General features: G+C 45.3%; 1 protein-coding gene across 4 annotated transcripts in view; it reads left to right on the top strand.

The window, feature by feature from the left end:
• Positions 1-24,810, top strand: part of ARMC9 (armadillo repeat containing 9) — a 151,285-nt gene that overhangs the window by 62,166 nt on the left and 64,309 nt on the right. For all 4 annotated transcript variants that reach the window (XM_027590604.1, XM_027590606.1, XM_027590607.1 and 1 more), the window contains 5 exons: positions 2,765-2,904; positions 4,132-4,208; positions 7,092-7,166; positions 11,232-11,322; positions 17,408-17,463. In XM_027590604.1, coding sequence (XP_027446405.1) covers positions 2,765-2,904; positions 4,132-4,208; positions 7,092-7,166; positions 11,232-11,322; positions 17,408-17,463 — 439 coding nt within the window. The remainder of the gene's footprint in view (positions 1-2,764; positions 2,905-4,131; positions 4,209-7,091; positions 7,167-11,231; positions 11,323-17,407; positions 17,464-24,810) is intronic.

Below are 24,810 nucleotides of genomic sequence, written 5' to 3' on the forward strand. Positions count from 1 at the left end.
AGTGCTGTTGCGGTCTCCTCGTGACCAGTAGCTGGTGCTGGCCAGGGGCTGGATTGTGTTCCAGGCCACATGCCCACGAACAAAACCTGATAGGGCTCAGCCTGCACGTTGCTCACAGCCCGTGGTGGGAGGTGCACGTAAACACACAGTCACATCGGTGTGCTAAGTAGTTCCGTGGAAGGCAGGTTTGGAGCCTCCCGCTTCCAGCCGCCCACCCTGTAGTCTCCATCTGGACCCTGTCAGGACTTGGCATGCTCTATCCACCTAGAGCTTTTTTTTTTTTCATGAACAGCATTATCGAAGTGTACTCTCATAGCACAAAATTCATCCCTTTTTAAATGTACCGTTCAGTGATTTTTAGTATACTTACAGAGTTGTACAACCATCACCCCAAGCTAATTTTAGAACATTTCCATCACCACACAAAGAAACCTCAGGCCCATTTCCAGTCCTTATCCCAACCCCCAGCCCTAGGTAACCACTGATTTGTTTTTTGTAGTGTTACCCATAATGGACATTTTTAGATAAGTGGAATCATATAATATGTGTTCTGTTTGACTGGCTTCTTTCACTTAGCGTAGTGTTTCTGAGGTTCATCCATATGGTAGCCTGTGTGAGTACTTTGCTCCTTTTGTAATGCTGAAGAACACACCATTTCATGGAGAGACCACATCTGGTTTATCTGTTCATCAGTTGATGGACATCTGGATTGTATCTACTCTTTGTGTCTAATCATGTTCTGAACATTTGCCTACAAGTCTCTGTGTGGTTGCAACCTTTCCCTTCGCCTGCATCAGTCAATGTCTAGGAGTGGAGTCACTGAGTCATGGAATTCTTCCAACATGTAGATTCCCTCAGGAGCACCTCACTGTCTCTTTGCCACAGGAAGAATTCTAGTACCTTGAGTCCTCAGCTTTTTCTGATCGTCAGTCCTCTTCTGGACATACTTGCTTCCTGTCAGACGTGGTTGACACGGGATTGACTCTCGCTAGGAACCTAAGGCCTGCAAAGTGACTTGTTCTCAGTGTGCACATTTAGAGAGGGAAAGGAGTAGGTATTCAGTTCCTACTGTTTGCCAGGTCCCTGCCAATGAAAAGTTCTTGTTCAAACTATGTGTAAATTGAAAACTAAACTCCAGTAGCAAAGCTCTTGTTTCCTCAGATCATATGAACACTTGGTTTTTATTTGTTTAGAAAGATAATTTAGGTTGATGTTGACCGTATTTGGAAAATTTTTGGAAATTTAATAACTACAGTAACAAAGATAAGATATAATGAAGGAATACTTCCTCCTGGTAATATAGATATTTATTGCCAGTTTTTCTTGTGCTTCAAACAGTAATAAGCTGTTCTGTTCTAGAAATATGCTTAATGTTTTTGCAATGTTCTAGGGTCTGTACAATGAAGGTAGAAAGTAGTTAGGATTACCAAGAGTGTAGCCTTCACTGTATTCCAGTAAATTTCACCAGTGAGGTGAGTGTGGTGTTTAAGAATAGCACAGACAGGCGCCTGGCTGGCTCGGTGAGTGGAGCATGTGACTCTTGATCTAGGTTGTGAGATCCAGCACCACTTTGGGTGTAGGGATTACTTAAAAAAAATAAAATCTTAAAAAAAAAAAAAAAAAAAGAATAGCCCAAACAGATAATGTCCTGGGTGGGAGTTTTTCCGTAACCTGTTCATTAGGGGATGTGCAATGGTGTTTCTTCCATGGTGTTTTGATTTTCAAAGAATTCACATGACTTCTCATGGTGATACCATCATGCTGAATCTCATCAGTTCTTTGGTGGGGGGAGGGGCAGAGGGAGAGGTAGAGAGTCTTAGGCAGGCTCCAGGCCCAGTGCAGAGTGGGACATGGGGCTCGATCTCACAACCCTGAGATCATGACCTGAGCTGAAATCAAGAGTCGGACGCTGAACCGACTGAGCCACCCAGGCGCTCTGAATCTCATCAGTTCTTAAGGTTGGCAGGAAGACATTCACCATAACACATTTGGATGAGGTGTTGGATTTTATAAGATCTTACACCTGGACTTTGGGCAGAAAATAGTTCTGTATAAATTGTATTGCCCACATCATTAAACTACCCTTACGTTACAGAGACCTGAATCAAAATGGAATTGAGCTGGTTTTTGGCTTTTCTTTGTTTTTACACAGCTCAAAGTGCCTAGCCGGACTAGAGTTTACTAAAAATCTGTTTGTCAATAAATTATTTCTATGGCTGTCTCCTGGGTGAGGTAGACCAAAAGCTTTCAGTAAATATTTATTAAATATTTGAAGTAGTACTCTGCTCATTTTAAATAGAAAAAGAAATTTTCGAGGTAGAAGTCCTCCTGACTGCCTCGTCTCTCTCTAAATCTTAGGGATACCTGCAAAAGGTAAAGAATTTGTTGTTTCAGTTGTGTGTGGGTCTAACAACAAAATATTCTTCAGAGTCTGTATCTTCCGCACAGTTTGTCTTGTCTCTTTTTTTCCTTAGGATTTACTTATTTATTTGAGAGAGAGGGAGCCGGGGAGGCGGGGGGGAGACAGAGGTAGAGAGAGAATCCTCAAGCAGACTCCCGCTGAGTACAGAGCCCGGCAGGGGGCTCGATCCCAGGACCCTGAGATCATGACCTGAGCCAAAACCAAGAGTCGGACGCTCAACCGACTGCGCCACCCAGGCATCCCATCAGTTTGTCTTTTCCGATCGTCATGCACATCACCACGCACTCTTACAGGGAAAGTTTCTTGCCAGCTTTAGGTGACCTGTAGGCTTTTGCATCCTAGGCGCCCGCTGCAGACAGCGATGATTCGAGATGGCCTCATCTTCTGGCTGATTGATATTCTGAAGGACCCCGATTGCCTGTCGGACTATACACTGGAGTACTCGGTGGCTTTGCTCATGAACCTCTGCCTCAGGAGTGCAGGTTTCTCAGCCCCCTGTCCCTGGGCCCTCTGGCTTTAGTGCGGGGGAGGGGAAGAGAGCCTGACTGTCGAACCTGGATGACCACCCAGCCTGATGTGGTTTGCCTTTAGTCTCCCTCATAGAAAACTGAAACAGAAATAGAGTGTAAAACATTTCCAACTAGGTATGTGGGTGTTGAATCCCTGAAGCCAGATACCATTCTGGCCTTGGAAAAGAACATTTTAGAGGTATGCAGTGCCTGAATTAAGAGGAAATTAAAATAGTTCACATTTTTCTTCAACTTCATTGCATTATTCAAAGGTAGGAGGTGAAGAATTATGATCCATTCTATCCAAAGACAGAGAAATATGTTTCCAAGATTCTACAGGGCTAAGTTGGGGGGCAGAGCAAGGATGTCAGACCGTGTCCCTGCTCCTAACCATGCCGTCTCTCCCCCTTCACTCCCCCAACATGGGATTCTCCCGTGCACATCTCAGGACATTTGATCCATAAAAGTAGTGATTGCAGCTTTTCTAGAGGTCCCATCCCATTTAAGTCATCTGTTACCTGGGATGGAAAAAGCTTCTTTAGAAGAAGTGCTAAGTCCAGCCTGTGGCTGACCCCGGTCTGAGCAGCCCCAGTTTTGGAAGAAGGTTACATAGTTAAATAGCGGTATTTGTGAGAAGCTTCTTTGCCTTTGGATGCTTTGTAATCTGAACTACTCATGTGTTGTTGACTGAGTAAATGTGATTTCAGTCTTCTCTTAAAGAATAGCATATGCAAGTATCCTAGCTTTAAAACGTTTACCAGATTCTAAGCAGCTTTTCTTAGTATCACCAATTTATTTGCAGTGATTGTTATGATGTTTGGATTGGCTAAGACACCTGTATGATTTTTATGACGATGGTATGTGCACCTGGGAGGCAGAGCATTGCTCTGGAATAGATTGTGTTTCCACTCACGGTCATGAATAGCTCTGTGCCCTCTGCGCCACCATTTACTGAGCACTTGGAATGCGCAGCCTGTACTGAGTTACTTCCTTCTGCATCACCCTTTGCAGTAGATGTTAAAAATCCCTAAGGAATCCCAGGAGGAAGAAACTGGGGCCCAGATTAGCTAAGTGACTCACCCAGGGTCACACAGTTCATAAGCAGAGAAGCCAAGATTTGTGTTCAAGTCTGCCTGACTTGAAACTGTGATTGTTGTGCGTTTAGACATGTCGTGTTTTGTCTCATTGTTTTTTCTAAAGGGAAGAACATGTGTGCCAAGGTGGCGGGTCTGGTGCTAAAAGTTCTTTCGGATCTGCTCGGCCATGAGAACCACGAGGTACTGGGCCAGCGCTGCTAGCCTGGGGATTGGGGGAGGCTGGCCACACTAGTCAGTGCACCCCGTCCTCCAAATTCTGGAACTGGGAAGCCGGAAGTTGATCCCAACTCCTCATTTCCTATCACTCCACCATCACTGGTGTGTACCAGCTCCCTCCCAGGCCTCATTCTCCTCCTTGTCACTTACCCTGCTTCATTCTTCCCCCACGTCGGCTCTCCCTGTGCTGCGGCGCGGCCTGAAAATTTAGTTAACGCTGTTGCTGCATGTGTGTAATTGTGTCAGTAGTATCGCGCTCTAGATCGCATTCTTTTCCTACCTTTTCACTGTGTTTTTAGACTTTTCTGTGTTGCTTTTTTTTTTTTTAAAGATTTTATTTATTTATTTGAGAGAGAGAATGAGATAGAGAGCATGAGAGGGGAGAGGGTCAGAGGGAGAAGCAGACTCCCTACCGAGCAGGGAGCCCGATGTGGGACTCGATCCCGGGACTCCAGGATCATGACCTGAGCCGAAGGCAGTCGCTTAACCAACTGAGCCACCCAGGCGCCCTCTGTGTTGCTTTGTATACATTTCATTCCTTAATCTCGCCCCTGCAAAACAGCCCCTGTTTGCGGTGCCCCCATCCAGTCCCCCAGGCTTGTCCACCTCAGCTGCCTCCAGCCCTCAGCTGCCACGCTGGTCCTCGGTGACATCGCCATCCTGGCCCCCAAGGGCCCCTGGGTTGCAGACACACACGTCACTGCTGGCTCGCCCTGTGTGTCCGTCTCAGGTCGGAGTCCCGCCACATTGTCCCACAGAGTGGCTTTACCGCCTTCTGCTCTCCCCCGTGTCCTCCCCAGCACGGTGGGATTTTCTGTCGTCTAGCCTATGGGCCATAAGCCCTTTTAAAATGAAGTAGAGGTCTTGATAAACTAATTAACAGAAACTTCGAAATGGTATGAGTGTTCTCTCACTGGCTTTCTGCAGATGCCTGTGCAGAAACCGTGGCATGACTTGGCACCTGACGCCAAAGCCTCAACAGAAACCTGACCGCTCTAGCCAGATCAGGTGCACGGGTGTCTTAGCAGGACAGGACTGAGTACCACTGGGTCAGAGTGAGGCACTTAGTTGCAGACAGCTCCCCTTCTCTTCACTTCTCTCGCATCTTCCATCCCCCTGCCCCCCCTCCCCAGCTGAGTGACCCGGGCTGCTTCAGCAAGTGAAGCGTTGGTGGTTGTTACAGTGTATGCCATGCTTTTTATATTTTAAAATCAAGAGCTCTTAACTACTTCTAGACTCTGTTCTCCATTTTATTCAACAAAGGCAGTTGAAGCCTACGGGAAATATATTCAGTCTCTAATAGTAAATGTTGGTTTCAAGTGTTGGAACCAGTATGTTACCTCTGAGGACAGAATAGACCGGAGGATTGTTACAAATATATCTGCTTTGAAGATGAGCTGGAAAATCTACCTGTACACATGTTAGAGCCTAGAAATGTGTTCGCTACACAAATCAATGCTACGTATATGAGTCCTGTGTGAGATAGTCGTGATCTTGAAAATGAAACCTGGGAGCCATAAAGAAAAAGATGCACAGGTTTGACTTTGTGAACATTAAATTTTTTTATATGGACAAAGAGGCCACAGTAAGAGTCAACAGACAAATGATACCCTGAGGAAAAGTTTGCATCACATAGGACCGAAGTTTAATATCCCTTATATATGAAGAGCTCCTATAAGTTGGTAATAAAAAGACGTAAGAAAAGGGTAAAGTACACACATGGGCAGTTTACAGAACAGTAAATCTTGATGATCTATAGATAAAGACAAGATGGTTAGTTTTGCCAATAGTCAGGAAAATGAAAGTAAAAACAACCATAAGATGCCTTTTTTCTCTTTACCCATTAGACTGGCAAAAACTAAGGGATAATAAAGTCCAGTGCTGGAAAAGAATGGTGGGAATGGGCCCTCCTCCATTGCTGTGGAGGGTGTAGCACAAAATCTACTCAAAAGGGAGCTGTCATTTATCAAGCACCTGCTATGTACTGTGTCCTGTGCAGCTTGATGTTGGGGTTACCTATGTGCGTAAAACATGGGTCCAGTCCTTGAAGAGCTCACAATGGGGGAGACAGAAGTATAAATATAAAAATACACTGAATCCAGTACGGCAGTGGAGGGATATACAGGAAGCACAGCAGAGTGTGTGGTGTGGTGGGGGGCCCTGTAAGTAGGGTGGGACCAATCTGTACAGTGTAAACCTCAAGGTGGCAGGAAGGGAGGGGCAGGGGGACATGATATTGAGGCCAAACCTTGAAGGGGCCTGTGTGCTGTACTAAGAAGTTAGAACTTTCCAGGTAGGCTCTAGGGAAGGTTTCCAAGGTAGGAAGAGGGATGATTTGGCCCATGTTGTAGAATTTTGGCAATGATATGATTGTTGGACTATAGTGTGAACATCAAAGACAGAGAGAGACTCTTTTGGAGATTGAGTGTCACCTAGGTCACGGACGATGTCTGAGCAAGGACAGTGGTAGTGTGTGTGGGAAAGAAGGGTTCCTATCAAAGGCAGCCTGGAGACTGAACGCTGGAGAGCAGAAGCGACAACAGTCGATGATGACTCCAGCGGTTCTAGAAGCCTGCGTGATCAGCATGACGTTAGTCAAGCAGTGAAACACAGCAGGAGTGAGCTTTGGGAGCCAATAATGAACGTGGCTTTGAACTCTTAGTTGTCACTGCCCCTGGGACATGCAAATGGAGATATCGGTCATTTGGAAACATGCATCCTGGAGCTCAGGAAGATGGTAACGCTCACTCTCCTCATTAGCCAGATTATTCTTGAGTGGGGTGTTTGATCACGGAGTTGTACAGTGTTTGAGAACTTGCAAATGACTGTTTTTTTCTCCCCTTAAAGATACAGCCGTATGTGAATGGAGCTCTGTACAGCATCCTTTCTATTCCATCCATTCGTGAGGAAGCAAGAGCAATGGTAAGAAAATGGGCTTGAGCAGTTCGTAAGCTTCAGTCAGTGGCGCAGTTCAGAAGCTGTTAGAGCAGGGAGCTCCTAGACCGTCTTGGCTCCGTGGCTGACACACAGTTTGCGAACTCCCTGAAATTATAGGCCAGATACGCATTTGCAGTTTTCTGGGGAGAGAGTCTGTAGCTTTTATCAGATTCTAAAGCGATCCCTAACTCCTAAATCTTAAGAACTACAGTGTTAAAGGGGTGCCTGGGTGGCTCAGTCGGTTAAGCAACTGCCTTCAGCTCAGGTCATGATCCTGGAGTCCCGGGACTGAGTCCTACATCAGGCTCCCTGCTCTGACCCTTCCTCCTCTCGTGCTCGCTCTCTCTCTCAAAAAAAAAAAAAAAAATTTTTTTTAAAAAGGAAGAACTACAGTGTTAGAGGGGCACTGGGATGGCTCAGTCGGTTGAGCATCTGACTCTTGATCAGCTCAGGTCCTGATCTCAGGGTCGTGAGCCCACATTGGGCTCCCTTCACTGGGTGTGGAGCCTGCTTAAGATTCTCTCTGTCCCTCTGCCCCTGCCTTCCTCATGCTCAATCTCTCTCTCTCTCTCTCTCTCTAACAAAAACTACAGTGTTAGAAAGTTCCCAGCAGGCTTATTTTTGGAAAGTTACATTTTTATAGACATTTTTAATGGTTCATTTTAATTTGGGGCTTTGGGTAGGTCTATGCATTTCATGCAGGAAAATGGTGAAATGGAGAAAGTCCCCAATGAAATGCACCCCCAGGATTCCTCGAGGGCCTGGGGCAGCAGTCAGAACTGGTGCAGGCCAAGGGGCGCCTGGGTGGCTCAGTCGTTAAGCGTCTGCCTTTGGCTCAGGTCATGATCCCAGGGTCCTGAGATCGAGCCCCGCATCGGGCTCCCTGCTCAATGCGAAGCCTGCTTCTCCCTCTCCCACTCCCCCTGCTTGTGTTCCCTCTTTCACTGTGTCTCTCTCTATCAAATAAATAAAAAATCTTAAAAAAAAAAAAAAAAAAAAACTGGTGCAGGCCAGACACTCTTAACCTACAGGTGCTCTGACAGCAACCAATGGGGGCAGAAATCCTGCTAATGATGATCAAACTGTCAGGTAGCTACTTTGGTTGGTAAATAGTGAATTCAATATTTAGTGTGTTTACATTAGTGTTTATATTAGAAATACAAAACAAGCTTCAGGTGATTAGCCTCTTTTGAGATGACAAGTGTTTCTAGATCTAATCAGCAAAAGTGCTGGAGTTTTGCCCTTTTCCCTGTAATGTGAAACCAGGTTAACAGTGGGCATATTAAATGCTATGAAGAGATTAAATATATTTCCACAGTCAAAACACAGGCCATATTCAGTTTGAGATCAATGAAACATGTTCCTCCACTTGATTTTGCTTACTTAGAAGAATTGCTAAATCTCCTAATTAGTCATCTAAAATTACATCAACAGTTATGCCAGAGATAAAAACTTAATTAAGAACCATTCTGTGTGGTCACAATATAATAATGGAACTTAATTGCCTATTGCTTTAAAAAAAAATAAAATCTGCTATCTCAATACAGAACAGGGAAAATAAACGATTAAATTCTGCATTATGGTCATTCCAGTGACAGGAGTTGTCAACCAAGGCCGAAACAAGGAAGCAGACATGTAGGCTGAAGAAAAAGAAAGAACACAGGTGATATGGATCAAGTAGCATGAAAGGCAGCGTGGAGGAAGGACATCCAGGGTGAGGGGTAGAGAAGACAGGAGGGAATGGCAGCAAAGGGACAGGGACCAGGTGGAGAGGAGAGAGTCGAAGTTGTAGGATGTGAGGGCATGACCCTTAGAGATCATCCAGGCCACAGAGAAAAAATGTGGAGGAAAGGGACAGTGCCTCAGACCTGGGGGACAATACCCAGAGGTCTCACACTTATGTAGCTGGAGTCCCAGGAGAGGAGAGTATGACATTATAAGAACTCTGTTTTTGCAACTATTTGTGTGCTGGTGGAAAATGACAAAGAATACCTAAAAATTATATCAGTACTGAATGCTATTATGGCGGTCTCAAAATAATACCCACCAAAGTGGAGAAAATGGTAAATGAGTGCACTGAGCCCCATTTGAACTTGGAAGAGACTGCCAAGGTCTGGGGCAGGAGAGCAGTTCAGATCAATAGGGATGCCCTCATGCCTACTCCAAAGCCTCCTGCGTCCAGGGCTGAAGCAATTGTCGGCCACGAAGCTCTTCTGTGGGATTTAAACCCCAGCCAAACATTCTGCCCTGAGCTGGAGCAGACTACTGCCCTCTTGGCACCCTCTTCCTTGATCCAAGGACTATCCACAGTTGTTCTTCCCTTCCAGACCACTCCTTCATGTTCTCCTCTGTGTGCTTACCTATCTCTGCCTACCAGTTAAATGTTACTGTTCTCAAAGATGCTGTCCTAAGCCTCTCACTATTCTGTCACCTGCAACCTTGTTTATTCCCTTGGCCTCAGCTACCAGAGCTCTCTTCTGAGCCACAAAACCCTTCCAAACACAGCAAGCACAATCTTAACCATTTATTGAGCATCTATTGTGTGCCAGCAGTTGGACTAGATGCTATTTTTTTACATATGAGTTATAAACAGTGAAATGCATAGGCCTTATATACGCAGTTCAGTGCATTTGACAAACATACATCTATATAACCAATACCCAATTTACATTCTTTATCTTTTAAAAATTTCATGTTAACTAGAGTTGCCATCTTTATTTTATAGTTGAGGACACAGGCTGAGAGGAACTAAGCAACTTGACCAAGGTCACACGGTTAATTCATGAGGGAGCTCAGATACAATCCAGTCTTAACCTTCTAGAAGGTAATGCTCTGCTCTAGACGATGGGAATTCACCGTGTTCAAAGCTGCACACTTGGCACTGCTTTGATTCAGTTAGAGCTATTGATTCCAAACAGGCCTACGTTTAAAGAGGGAAATATTGGCTCATTTCACTGAGAAGTCCAGGCATAAGCTTCAGGCGGAGCTTGATCAGAGTTCACTGTTAGTAGATCCGTGTCTCTCTGCTTCTTCTGTTTTGGGTTCATGATGAGAAACACTTTCCCCTTGTAGTGGCAAGAAGCCTCACCAGCTCCAGCCACAAATCCTCATTCACATCCCTCAAGGAAAGAGGAGGGAGGGGAGACAGACAATGTGCTCGAGTCAGTGTCTTACCTCGACGTTTCCCTGCAATTCTCGTAGTCAATATTGAAAATTCTGACGCCAGCGTTTTATGATGAAGTAAATAATGTACAGTGTGGTGACTTTGTAATTATTTTGAGAGAAAAAGAATGATAGCTGTTTAAAAAGAGGTACTGCTTGTTCATTTACTTCTCTACACATATGGTTTTACTCTTCATTTTGTGCCTAAAATCCAGAAGTTAGAGTATAAAGAAATCATAAGAAAGAAACCACCTCCCAAAACAACATACTGCCCGAACTAAAGGGAATACTTACCCAGTAAAATTTTACAGTTTTTTTTTCACTTGTTATGAGAGTGTAGTTGACATACAGTGTTATCTTAGTTTCAGGTGTACAATATAGTAATTCAGCAATTCCGTATGTTACCCAGTGCTCATCACGAGAAGTGTGGTCACCATCTGTCACCATACAACATTATTACAACGTTATTGACTATATTCCCAATGCTGTACTTCCTTTTTTTTTTAATCTCTGTGACTCCTTACTTATTCTCTAACTGGAAGTTTGTATCTCCTAATCCCCTTCACCTACTTCACCCCTCCCTCCACCCACCTCCTTCTGGCAACCCCCAGTTTCCTGTACAATAGGTTTTCTTGTTGGCTAAATGTTTTATAATTTGGTCGGATAGTCAACCAAGAGGAAAATAATTCCACTGTGAATTGTAAAAAGAACAAAAAGAATGTTTAGTACTGAGCAGAGGAATTTTTACTGTGTATATCCCTCCCCCCCGAATAAAGGGTTTGGTTTTTTTTTGATTAGGTGAAACTATTCCGTTGAAAACTAGTTTCACCCCGTTTAAAAAAAAAAAAAACCTGAAATATTAACTGTTACTCTCTCCAATGCCCCTAGGGAATGGAGGACATCCTTCGCTGCTTCATCAAAGAAGGCAATGCTGAGATGGTCCGCCAGATTGAATTCATCATCAAGCAGCTTAATTCAGGTCCGTTCAGTGCAAGAATCTGTGATCTTTTGCATCTTTCACATGGGCTAGAAAAATGTGTGAGCTTTCTTAGAAGGCTTGTTGTGTTTTGAAATTCATTCAAGAGGCTTTAAGGGAGGTTGGGGAGACCCAAGTGAACCCACCAACAAAAGTTTGACCAGGTAGTCAAAGCCAGTGTGTCCCAAGACCAGCGATCTCTCATCACACTTCAGGCTTATAGTCAAGAAAAAGAATTCAAAAGCAATCACAAACACCCTGCTCTAACCTTACATTCTCTTTATGTGGGCTTTCCCCTCCTAATTCTTCCCCCACCTCATAAGGCTTCCCTGGGGTCCCGATAAGGAAAACAAAGGCCACTCTCCCCAGGACTGCTACAGAAAACATCATTCTCCCGCATGTGTTCATTCTTTCAAGAAAAATTTATATTGCCTACTGGCTCCACGGGAGGATATGATCCTCTTTCTCTCTGGCTTTCTCCATTACTGTGACAACCTACATCCCATAATAAGCAGGAAAGGAAGGTGCAGGAAGCTTTGGATGGAACCAGGATGGAGGGGAAACGCTAGCTCTTTCTGTGGACCCCTGACACCTTGATCCTGACTCATAGACCTGTCAGAGGCACCTGGCCCTGCCAGCCTCCAGGGCCAAGTTTGTCGTGTATGTCTTTCTATATGCCCTTCCCATCACAGAAAGTCCATGTGCACAGATCCTGTCCTGCCCATGAGCGAAGGTGAAAAACAAATCTCCTGATCGCTACTCCCAAGTCAGTAGCTTGAGCAAGGTAGCTGCCAGAAGCCATTCACTGGAAGAAGCCCATAGGTGGCTCTTCTAGCTCACGGTTCACAGCCTGGGCTGCACGTGGCAGTCACCTGAGGAGTTTTTTAAATCCGCAAGGCAGCATCCCATGCTGGTGAAATCAGAATCTCCGGGGGGACCCCAGGTGTGAATAATGTTTAAAGCTCCTGGGTGATCCCCATGGGCAGCCAAGATGGTGTACCCCTGCCGCTGACGTGCGCACAAATGGAGAGGCAGAAAGAGGCCTTAGAGGCTCCTGATCAACAGGAAGCAAGCAGCTGGGAGAGCAGCCAGTGAGGTGTGAGACCTCCTCTCTCTTAGGGCCCGTTTCCATGGGAACATCCTCCCCCTTGGCTCCTACAGAGCAAATATGATTCATCCCAAATTCAGGTGAGCAAGGAATAGAATTTGATTTTTTGCAACAGCTTCATTTCTTTTTTTTTTTTAAGTTTTATTTAATTATTTGAGAGAGCTTGCGCGCACACGAGTGGAGAGAGGGGCAGAAGGAGAGGGAGAGAGAGAATCCTCAAGCAGACTCCCCGCTGGGCACAGAGCCTGACACGGGGCTCGATCCCAGGACCCCGGGATCGTGACCTGAGCCAAAATCAAGAGTCAGACATTTAACCGACTGAGCCACCCAGGTCCCCTGCAACAGCTTCATTTCTTTCTTTCTTTCTTTCTTTTTTAGATTTTATTTGTTTATTTGAGAGAGAGAGCATGTGCAAGAGAGAGCATGAGCAGAGAGGAGGGGTGGAGGGAGAGGGAGAAGCAGACTCCCCGCTGAGCCAGGACCCCGGGATCATGACCTGAGCCAAAGGCAGACGCTATTTTTTTTTTTTTAAGATTTTATTTATTTATTTGACAGAGAGGGACACAGTGAGAGAGGGGAACACAAGCAGGGGGAGTGGGAGAGGGAGAAGCAGACTCCCTGCTGAGCCAGGACCCTGAGATCATGACCTGAGCCAAAGGCAGATGCTTTTTTTTTTTTTAAAGATTTTATTTATTTGACAGAGAGGGACACAGCGAGAGAGGGAACACAAGCAGGGGGAGTGGGAGAGGGAGAAGCAGGCTTCCCGCCGAGCAGGGAGCCCGATGTGGGGCTTGAATCCAGGACCCTAGGATCATGACCTGAGCCGAAGGCAGACACTTAACGACTGAGCCACCCAGGTGCCCCTGCAACAGCTTCACTTCTGACTTCGAGCCCCAGTTCTGCTGGGCAGGCATATTTACAAAATAACGCTAAATAAAACCTTAACTTCAGTCAGGGCTGAGCTTGCTCCCTAACCTTCTTTGGGTAGGCAACAGTTTAGAAAGCGGGGGAAGGCTGGGAGCATTGGTCCCTTTCTGCTCCATGCTCATCAGCCATGCTGAGACCTCCGTCCCAGGCCAGGGGTCCTATGCAGCCTCAAGGTCACATCTAGCTGCGAATCTTCTTCAAGCCTCACTCTGTGTTTCAGTCTGTCGAGACATAGCCACCTCCATTTCTTTGTCAGTCTTCCCTCCTTCCTGGCAGCCAAGGCACAGGGGGAGGTCCGCCTTGCTCTCTGGCCAAAACCATCTCTTTCTCTTACGTAAATCTGGCCCTCAAGCCAGCATGCTGACAAATGTGAAGAGGGAGGGTCAGTTGACATTTCCGTGAGAGATGTGCTTTGCCAAGAAGTTATCATGGGCGCAGCTCATGCTTTATGTCCAGGAAAGGCCTGAGATACACCTGCCTTTCTCGGTAAGTTCCAGTTTAAAGAAAGAGTGTGAGAAGTATTTCTTTTTTGATCTCAAGCACTTAAGTTATTCTGTATCCATGGGACAGTGGCAGGTCCCCAGAGACTATTACCTAGGAGTCTGCTACTGTGAACCAAAATTAGAAAGTCACTGAACATTTGGATGGAGGACCAGACATACACACACAAATACCTTAGGATATGTGTCATGAGCATGGAGTCAGGCTGGATGAATGTACCAGCATGGTGATGAAAGCCAGAGAGGGCAGAGCTGGAGTTCCCACCCAGTCCAGGCCTCATCCTCAAGTGGACGGTAACAGGAAAGTATGAATTAGTAGCAGTTTTCTAGTTTAAGATACGTGAAATGGCATTGCCACGATCTTTATTTTTTGACTTTCTTGTTTTACTTTAGTATATACTTAAGACATGTAAATGGGTTTTCATACATTCAAGCCCGTCTCCATTCTCTAGCACTACTTATCTTAGAAAGTTTTAAGGTTTCCAAATACAAAAATTCTAGCTATTTTGGGAACCTCTCCCCACAGGCGAGGAAGGACTGCTCTGGGGAAGCTTACGGGAATGCTGGTGACCTGGCAAGCGGAGATGACTGCCAACAGCAACAGCAGGGACGTTTGTCCGTCATACCAGCCCTCAGTGGGGGGCCTGGCCCATACTTGCTGGGGACTGCGGAGAGGACAGGAGCAGGGCAGAGCCAGCCGAACAGGCTGGGTCCTCAGGAAAACACGGAAACTGGCAGCTCCAGCACCACACGCTGGCAGTTACCGGAGTGAGGGCAGCTGGTTGTGCCAGGGCCCAGTGAACAGAACAGCGTGGGAAACTGGGCTGATGCCCCCGTCATGCCCTAGAGCAAGAGCTGAGGTTGATAAGGTACTTTAGTTCTCAGGACTGGATTGTTCTGGAAAGAGGAGGCCTCTGAGCCAACAGGCTCAGGGGAGGGAGTATGGCTGGACCAGCCATGACCTCACAAAATGTCAAAGATTCTTTTTTGAAAGTGGCAGAGGACATTTCCGTTATTTGAAAAAGAAATGTTTACAATTGATGAATATAACAGCAATTCCATTTTGAAAACCACTTGCTTGATGGGCATTTACTGCAGGTAGAATGGAGTCATGCTCCTCATGCGCTGGGAGGGAGTAGAAGTTAGGTAATGCAGCATCAGCTCAGAGGCAGAATGACATAATTTCCCCCTGTCTGCAAAGTAGTTTTCTTGACAGTGGTGGGGCCATGATGGGCATGGAGGCGTGCAAGCCCCACTGAGGTGAGGACAGAAGTCTGTGTCCTGCTGTCCTTGGTCCAGCCGAGTCTGTGGAGTCCTTCCCTTCGAAATGAGGCTCATGTTGAGGACGATGGGTGTCCTGGGGTTTCTGCATATTCCCTTCTGTGAAATGGTTTGGGGGTTAAGTTTGGGTGAATCTGCCACCTTTCTACGTGTGCTGAGCAATCTCTTCAAGAATTGCCTTTCGAGGGGCGCCTGGGTGGCTCAGTCGTTAAGCGTCTGCCTTCGGCTCAGGTCATGATCCCGGGGTCCTGGGACTGAGCCCCGCATGGGGCTCCCTGCTCGGAGGGAGGCCTGCTTCTCCCTCTCCCACTCCCCCTGCTTGTGTTCCCTCTCTCACTGTGTCTGTCAAAAAATAAATAAAATCTTAAAAAAAAAAAAAAAGAATTGCCTTTCACTCTTTCCTCCTGCTTCCTATTTGACATCCTACCCTCTTCTCTCAGGCTTTCGTTACTTACATGTCATCTGTTCAAGAAATGAGAGATCATAAGGAAGACACATAAGGAATAAAGGGATGAGTAAGCCCAGTGCTTCGTTCCCCAGGCACTCACAATTCCCAGATAGTGCGTAGCCATTCATACATTAGGAAACACTGGTCATCCAAAAGTGGCAAGCACTATCAGAGGACTGTCTACTATAGTGCTGTCTAGTACTATACCACAGTACTGTCTAGTACTACCGTCTACCACAGCGCTGTCTGGTACTGCCATCTACCACAGTGCTGTCTACTGTTACTATCTACTACAGTGCTGACTAGTACTATACTACAGTACTGGCTAGTACTACTATCTCATACCATGCCGTCTAGTACTATACTACAGTACTCTCTAGGACTACTGTCTACTACCATGCCATCTAGTACTGTACTACAGTACTGTCTAGTACTACTATCTACTACAGTATTGTCTAGCACTACTGTCTACTACCGTGCCGTCTAGTACTATACTACAGTACTGTCTAGTACTACTGTCTGCTATAGTACCATTTAGTACTATACTACAGTACTGTCTAACACTGCTATCTACCACAGTACTAATACTGCTGTCTACTGCAGTGCTGTCTAGTACTACTATCTACTACCCTGCTGTCTAGTACTATACTACAGTACTGTGTAGCACTACTATCTACTACAGTACTAATACTGCTGTCTACCGCAGTGTTGCCTAGTACTACTATCTACTACCATCCCGTCTAGTACTATACTACAGTACTGTCTAGTACTACTGTCTACTGCAGTACCATCTAGGACTATAGTACTCTCTAGCACTACTATACTACAGTACCTATACTGCTGTCTACCGCAGTACTGTCTAGTACTACTGTCTGCTACAGTACCATCTAGTACTATACTATAGTACTGTCTAGTACCGCTATCTACCCCAGTGTTGTCTAGTACTACTATCTATTACCTTGCCGTCTAGTACTATACTATAGTACTGTCTAGTACTATGCTAGTACAGTGCTGTCTAGAGAAAATGCTGAGTGTGTTCAGCAGAGCAAGAGAGATGACTACTCAGTGAGGGATCAGGGAAGTCTTCGTGGAGGAGAAAGTAACCAAACGTCTATGTCATACCTGCTTTGTACCTGAACCTGGGCCAGGTGGTGTAGTTCTGATGTGTTATAAAATCCCCCCAATCACCCTAGGAAGTAGGTGTTCTGATACCCATTTCACTGATGAAGAAACAGGGGCTCATTCTTTCTCTGATTCCAATGTGCTGTTATCCCCTTTATAAGCGCTTTTACAATCTAGCAGTGAACCACGAGAGCCTTCGGGAACCCTACTGCCATGGCCACTATTCCAGCCTCTGTGGAAAAATCATGGGATTTAGAAATAGACTCGAGTCAAATCTCAACTCTGTCACCTGTGGGAATGTGACCGTAAACAAGTCCCTTATCCTCTCTATGCCTCTGTTTGCTCTTTGCTATAGAATGGGAATGAGAGTCAACAAAATCTTTGTAAGGACTAAACAGCACACGCGACAGTACCCAGCACGGTGCCTAGTGATACTCGTTCACTTCCTTTCCTCTAAATTCCTCTCAAATTATATGCTGTCTTTCAACTTTTCTCATGCCCACTACCAGTGCGTTCTGGTACAAACGGGGAGAGAGATTTAAGTTGCTTGGGATGATCTGAGTCTGTGGCTGCATGGGCACCAGAAACCCGATTGTTCTGGTGCCACCTCATTCTTGTCTCTGCAGCAGCTGAAGGGTTCTGTTGGCCAAGGCTCCCCACTGTGTTCGCAGTTATTCATTCGTTTATTTTTTCTTTATATAGAAGAGCTACTGGATGGTGTTCTTGAATCTGACGACGATGAAGATGAAGATGATGAAGTAAGTTGGAGGCTCTTGACACCACATAAAAAACTTGGGCCAAACTATTGAGTCTCTTCCTTGCCTTGAAGAGTTAGTCCAGAAATGGAGATTTCGATCCCTGCTGCCTTATTTCTCACAGTTCTGGGGGTTGGTTAGAGCTCGGCTGGGTGGGTGTCTGCTGGTCTTACGTGGAATGTCGTGTGGCTCCTTTCCATGTCCACGCTAGCCTCGTGTCCTCCACGGCCTCTAATCACTCAGCGGTCTCGCCTGCACTTCCTTCCCAGTTGGCGGCAAAACTTCCAACCCTCTTCACACTCAACAGCATCAGAGCATCACTCCTGCTGGGTTCTGCTCAGGGCATGGCACTGGGGGGCAGCAGCCAGACTCCACCAACAGGAGGGTTCGAGGTGGGAGCACTTGTGGGTGGCCGCACCTTTGGTGGGCTTGCCTCAGCCAGCACACAGATGCCACACTCCACAGCACTTGGATTTCACGGGAAGTTCAAAGACAACAGTTCTTCAACATGAATCTTTTGCTTTGAAGGGGCATGAGCCTCCCCTGGTTGGGAACATTGGGCACAGAGGCTCACTGCGAGAATCTCTCGCGTGAGAGGCTTGGTTCACTTGGCTCCTTTAATTGCATTGTTTTCATGTGGGTTTCCTCCGCTGTGAAAAATCTGCTTACCTGGTTTTTTAAAGCCTGACGGTTCAGAACTAATGTGAGTGAGTCTCATGAAATGGTATAGAGAATGGTGACTCATGCACTATAGATGGATCTCTCAGATGACAAGCTTTTTCCTTGTTTTTCCTTCAGAGCTAGAGAAAACGTACACATCACCCTCTCCAGTTCTCTGTAGTAATAATTGGTTTGCATTCCTTCTCTCTTGTGGGGAACAGTTACTCCTGAAGTGAATGTGGGGGATATGTTTCTACTTGGAGCTGTGGTCTGTTTGAAAGGTGTGTAAAAGTCAGATTTTGTCCATCGATGGCACCAGTTGGGGAGATAATTCAATAGGAGCCCTCCACCAAAGCAGACAGCCGCGCTGAGGTCCACCAGTGACTTGTCTCTCCCACCGCAGCCCCACGCCTGCCACTTCCTTCCTGAGCTGTAGGTGGCACTAGCGGCTGCTCTTGCTCTGTCCGCCTTTGTCCGACAAGTGCAGCCCTGGACCTTGGCTGGGGGTCCTGGCCAGCACCTTCTCTGGGGGTGGGCCCAGAGAGGGCAGGAGACCAGCCTCAGGTCACACAAAGTCGACGGCAGTAAAATCTGGTTTAGAACAGGGATTGGCTGACTTTTTCTGTAAAGAGGAAAGTGGTAAATATTTTAGGCTTCGTGGGCTACCCAGGTGTCTGTTCCAACCGCTCAGGTCTGCCACTGTAATGCACAGTAGCTATCAGCAATACATAAATGGACAAATGTGGCTGTGTTCCCATAAAATTTTGATTATGGACACTAAAATTTGAATTCCAGTTGATTTTTATGTGTACTAACCATCTTTTTTTTCAAATGTTTAAAGATGTAAAACTCATTCTCAGCTTGCTGGCCTTTCACAAGCAGGCATCAAGGAGGGGCTGTGTCGTAATGAGCACTGGGTGTTGTATGCATGCAACGGTTGAATCAATCACTGACCTCTACTCTGAAACTAATAATACACTGTATGTTAATTAATTGAATTTAAATAAAATAAAATTAGAAAAAAACCCAAAAGCATCTTGGCCTGTGGGCCATTGTTTGCCAGCCGCCAGGGAGAACCCAGCTTCCTGACTCAGTCTTCTCAGGACTGTGATAAGACACCTGCTTTGTGCCTGGCCCTTCGGTACTGTTTTAAATTATATTTTGAGTTAATGTCTTTTTTTTTTAAACATTTTATTCATTTATTTATTTGAGAGAGAGAGAATGAGAGCGAGTACATGGGGGGGGGAGGGTCAGAGGGTGAAGCAGACTCCCTGCTGAGCAGGGAGCCTGATGTGGGACTCGATCCAGGGACTCCAGGATCATGACCTGAGCCGAAGGCAGTCGCTTAACCAACTGAGCCACCCAGGCGCCCTTGAGTTAATGTCTTTAATTATTTAACTCCAGTGAGTTTTTGTCATTATGTCCAAAAGTTCCCTTCCAGATCTCTTTCTCCTCCTCCTGCGTTACCTCTTTGAGGGTTTTTTTGTTTGCTTTGGATTTTTTGTTTTGTTTTGTTGCTGTTAACCCCTTTGAATTGCAAGGGAAAATTCATTTGATTCAACTGTTCTGTTAATGATGGGCATTCAACTTTCGGAAATATCTCTATGGAAGCAATTATAGTCTACTAAAAATGAAGGAATATAGAGATCTTTTATTTATTTATTTATTTTAAGATTTTATTTTTAAGTAATCTCTACACCCAACGTGGGGCTCGAACTCACAACACCGAGATCAGGAGTCGCATGTTCCATTGACTGAGCCTGCCAGGCACCCATATAGAGATCTTTTAATTTTCCAGGCTTTTGGCTATCCTGTGCAGATTTTTATTTTAAGAGGGTGGTGTTTGAAAATATTTGTTGTGATAACGAGAATTTTCAGAAGATTCCTAGAAGGGGTGTAGTTGGGAAATTGTAAGGAAAGGATCGGGCATTTGAGGCCAGAACATGACGTTTTGTGCTGAACTCCGGTCAGCAGGTCCTGGACTTCCCCTCCCTCGTGACCCTGATGGCCCACCGCAGAGCATGAGCAAGGGCACCCCGGGGAAGGCTGAGCTGTCTGTGTTTTACTCAGCCTTCGTTGAGGGTCGGTGTGACTTTTTAAATCGGAAAGAGAAAGGAAAGTGAAAGATGCCCAGACTTAGACTAAAGGAAACTTGCAGAGAGCAAGTTCCACTGTCGTTGGAATGTGGCTGCCACCTCCCAAGCAAAATTATTTTCAAGGCCTCTGATCATATGTCATTTTGCTTAGCAATGTAAAATGTTTTTAATTTACTATTTAAACCCAAAACACAGATAATGGAGCCAGTGTTTTCAGGGAGCTGCTCAGTACTTCTCAAGATAAAATGGCTCTATCGGGGTGTGGCCAGAAGCCACAGGAAATTATGCTCGTTTTGCCTTCCATTGAGTTAACATCTGTGCACTTGCGATTGCGGCCATGGGTCCTGCTCCCCTGGAAACTCAAGAGTACCCCTAGATGCAATTTCTCTCTAATTTTTAAAAATGTAATAACTTGTCCTGATGCGCTATCACTTAGTGATGTCTGATATGCGTACATTTATATGTGAAAATAAAAAATTGTAGAGTTAGAAATGTTTTTTTTTTTTTACTTCAAGACTGGCATATCATGTCAGATGGGAAAAGGAAATCACAAAGTGTTATGAACACTACAATTTCAGAAAAAAACCCATAAATACACATTCTGATGAATGATGTATGTGCCTCTGTATACGTGTAACAAAAAGGCATGGAAATTTATGTGCCCTCTTTGTTGACATTGGAAACTACCTGGGGGGTAGGTAGGAGGAGGAAATTGGGGGGGGGGGTGCGGTGGTGAGGCCTTGGTCAGCCAGAGAGAGCCACAGAGTCCGTGAAGTGAGAAGTGAGAGGGTGTGGATTTAGTGGACGGAGGGCGGGTGCTGAGCCCTTCTGAAGACTAATGGGGCAAAAGCCAAACTGAGTCGTTGGGGAGCAGGTGGGAAGTGGGAGAACGGAGCCGGTAAGTGTATGCGGCGTTTCCCACAAATCTGGCTGTGAGCGAGACAGAAAGTGGGATAGAGGCTAAGCAGGGCAGTTTTGTTCTGCTCTGTTCTAATTTGGGAGAGACCTAAGCATGTTCAAGTGCTGCTGGGAAGTATCCAGCTGAGAGGGAGTAAGAGTCAGGAGGAGAGAGAAAGGACGGCATCAGAAGGACAGATGTTTTCATTATTTTCACAATTGATTCTTACGCTCTCGTGGCCCACATGCCCCCAGGCCCATTTAAACCTCCAGAGAAAGAAAACCATCCTTAGATAAGCTTGGACCGTACAGGCACAGCCACAGGCAGGTGACCGCTACAGTGGAAGGGTTTGAACGCATCTCACCAGGTGCTTTAAAGAAATGTATCGTCTAATACAATTTATTTTTGTATTAAGCATATGTCATATGTTCCCAAAGAGCTGCCGGTAAATCACAGGGATCAGGAACCCCGAGGCCTGTGTTTCTACCACAAACGGCTCGTTTCCTTGTGACAGTTTAAAGTGAGGTGTCCAGCTCATAAGTGGAGAAGAAAGGCCTTCCTGTGCTATTTGAGAAGACGGATTTTAAGACAAATATTCTCTTTTAACAAAACAGGTTTAAGTGCCAGGTGAGATCAGCCACCTGGTAAAAAGAGAGATTTAATTGCTGGTTGCCACATAAGTGACAATCAAATGCTCAGCCATTTCCTTCTCTAGAGATTTCTCAAATATAGGAGTCATTCATTTATTTATTCAACAAATATTTGAGCTCTTTGAAATCACATTATTCTAGGAAATAACGAGGAAGGGAGACAAAAGAAATCTAAAAGAGTATAGGTGGCTTAAAATACCTCCAAGAGTTTAAAATGTGGAGAGGTGAGACCATTGTGATGGTGATAGCAGGGGCTCACGGCTGTAGCACGCGTCCCAGGCACTGTCCTCGGTGTGGTACGCATGCTCACTCTGCGCACAACAAGCCTGCGAGAGCTGCTGTTACCGGTCCCATTTCACAGTTGGGGAAATGGAGAAAATACGTGACTTGCCGAGTTCACACAGCTAATAAGTTAAGTGATGGAGCTTGGAATCAAACCCAGCTGGCCTGACTCTTCAGTCCATGCCGTCAACCACTGCCCGATTTGGTCTCTCGTGAGACAGATGTAAACACGTAGAAACAGTTAACAAATGATAGAAAACAAACGTATGATTATCGGTTCATGGATGTGATAGCAACGGGAACTACTGTACAAATTCGAGTACTGCAAGAGTACTGGAACGTGACTGACTCGACAGGCCTTCGCTAGCCTAGGGTGAAAGGTGAGAGGATCGGAACGAGGAAGAAGAGAAAGGTGTGGTCAGGAAAGCAGGAGAGGTGCCTTCCGGGGAGAGAGTCTCAGCTTATCCCTTGCTGCTCCCGTGACCCACATCAGTATGTGTGTGTGCTTTCATATTTTTCTTGTAAGATACATACACACACACGGGGGGCTAGGGGGCTCAGTCGATTAAGCGTCTGCCTTCGGCTCAGGTCATGATCCCAGGGTCCTGGGATCGAGTCCCGCATCGGGCTCTCTGCTCCGCGGGGAGCCTGCTTTTCCCTCTCCCACTCCCCCTGCTCGTGTTCCCTCTCTCTGTCTCTCTCTGTCAAATAAATAAGTAAAAAAATTTTTTTAAAAATACACAGTGTACATTTGTGTACACATGTCCATGTCCGTTTCCGTCAGTCCTGGTTTTATAAAATGAGCATAGATGCAAACACACACATACACAGTGTGGCCTTTTTTTCCTGTTAATATTTTCCGGAAGTCCCTCTCTAGGCCAGCAGAGCAAACTGATTCTTTTTAATGCTACACATAGATGTACAGTTTCCCAGATTTTTGCTTTGTCAGACAGTGCTGCAGTCAGTATCTTTGTAACTATGTCCTTATGTACTGGTGCTTTTATTTACATGGGCTTTTGTTGCTGGGCTACAGTATATGTGTGTTTTTAATTGTAATAGATTTTTCCAGATGGCTCTTCAAAAAGGCTGTAACAATTCAGATTTTACTAGCAGTGCAGGGGAGGGTACTTTTCCCTCCATCGCCACCAGCGATAGGCGCAGTCACTCTATTTTTGCCAGTTTCTTGGTGATAAAGTGCTGTCTCGTTGTTATCTTAATTTGCATGTCCGTTGCGTAGTATGAGTGTCTTTTATGTTATTTTATTGGATATTTGGATCGGCCATGCTGTGATTTCCTATTCATGGCCTTTCCCCAATTTTAAAATTGCGTTTGTCTTTCCATGTCACTTCATGTGAATTCTCTGTACATTACATTTATAGACCCTTTTTCACCTTCATTACAAAACACTGAAAGATGCATCTTCTATTCATTGACTGACTTTTACAGCTTTTGCCAAAAATCTTTTAAAATTTTTAAAAAGCTAAATAAATTGACTTTTCTTTTACAGCTTCTGGGTTTCTGTCCTGATTAAGGTTTCCCTGAACCTTAAATTTTATGTGTAGTCTCCTAGATTTTTCCTAAGACTATTTTTTCATTTAAATTTTAATTATTAAATATATATTTTTTGTTTTGGTTTGGTTTTTTAAAAGATTTTATTTAGAGAGAGAGAGCACAAGCAGGGGGAGGGACAGAGAGAGAGGGAGAGAGAATCTCCAGCAGGCTTCCCACTGAGTGCAGAGCCCAACGATACAGGGCTCAATCCCACAATCCTGAGATCATGCACAACCTGAGCCGAAATCAAGGGTCGGACGCTTAACCAGCTGAGCTACCTAGGCGCCCCGGTTGTTTTTTGTTTGTTTATTTTTTGTTTTTGTTTTAAGTAAACTATACCTCCAATGTGGGGCTCGAACTCATGACACTGAGATCAAGAGTCTCATGCTCCTCCGACTGAGCCAGCCAGCCACCCCAATTATTAAATATTTTATACATAGAAAAATGTGTATAATATTTACATAAAGTTTGAAGTAACTTCTCAAATTTTTGGTTTCAGAACATTTTTATACTCTTAAAAATTATGGAAGGGGGCGCCTGGGGATCTCAGTCGGTGAAGTGTCTGCCTTCGGCTCAGGTCACAATCCCAGGGTCCTGGGATCGAGCCCCACATCGGGCTCCCTGCTCAGTGGGGAGTCTGCTTCTCCCTGTGCCTCCCCCTCTGCTCTTGATCTCTCCCCTTCTCTCTGTCTCTCTCTCAAATGAATAAATAAAATCTTTTAAAAAAATTACTGAAGATTTTAAAGAGCTTTTGTTTATGTGGATTTTGCCTATCAATATTTGCTAAATTAGAAAGAATTTAAAACTGATAAAATGTTTTTATTTTTAAATGACAGTAAGCTACCCATTATCTGTTAATACAAATAATTTTTTTTTTAGATTTTATTTATTTATTTGAGAAAGAGAGAGAAAGAGCACAAGCAGGGGGAGGGGCAGGCAGAGGGAGGAGAAGCAGGCTTCCTGCTGAGCAAGGAGCCCAACATGGGACTCCATCCCAGGACCCTGGGATCACAACCTGAGCCAGAGGCAGATGCTTAACCAACTGAGCCACCCAGGTGCCCCCAAATAAGGTATTACTTTTTTAGATTTTTCTTTATTTGAGAGAGAGAGAGCAGAGCGAGCAAGAGAGAACATGGGAGGGGGCAGAGGCAGAGGGAGAAGCAAACTCCCCCACTGAACAGGGAGCCCCAATGTGGGGCTCGATCCCAGGACG

Source organism: Zalophus californianus, chromosome 3 (assembly GCF_009762305.2).
Source record: "Zalophus californianus isolate mZalCal1 chromosome 3, mZalCal1.pri.v2, whole genome shotgun sequence".
NCBI lineage: Eukaryota > Metazoa > Chordata > Mammalia > Carnivora > Otariidae > Zalophus > Zalophus californianus.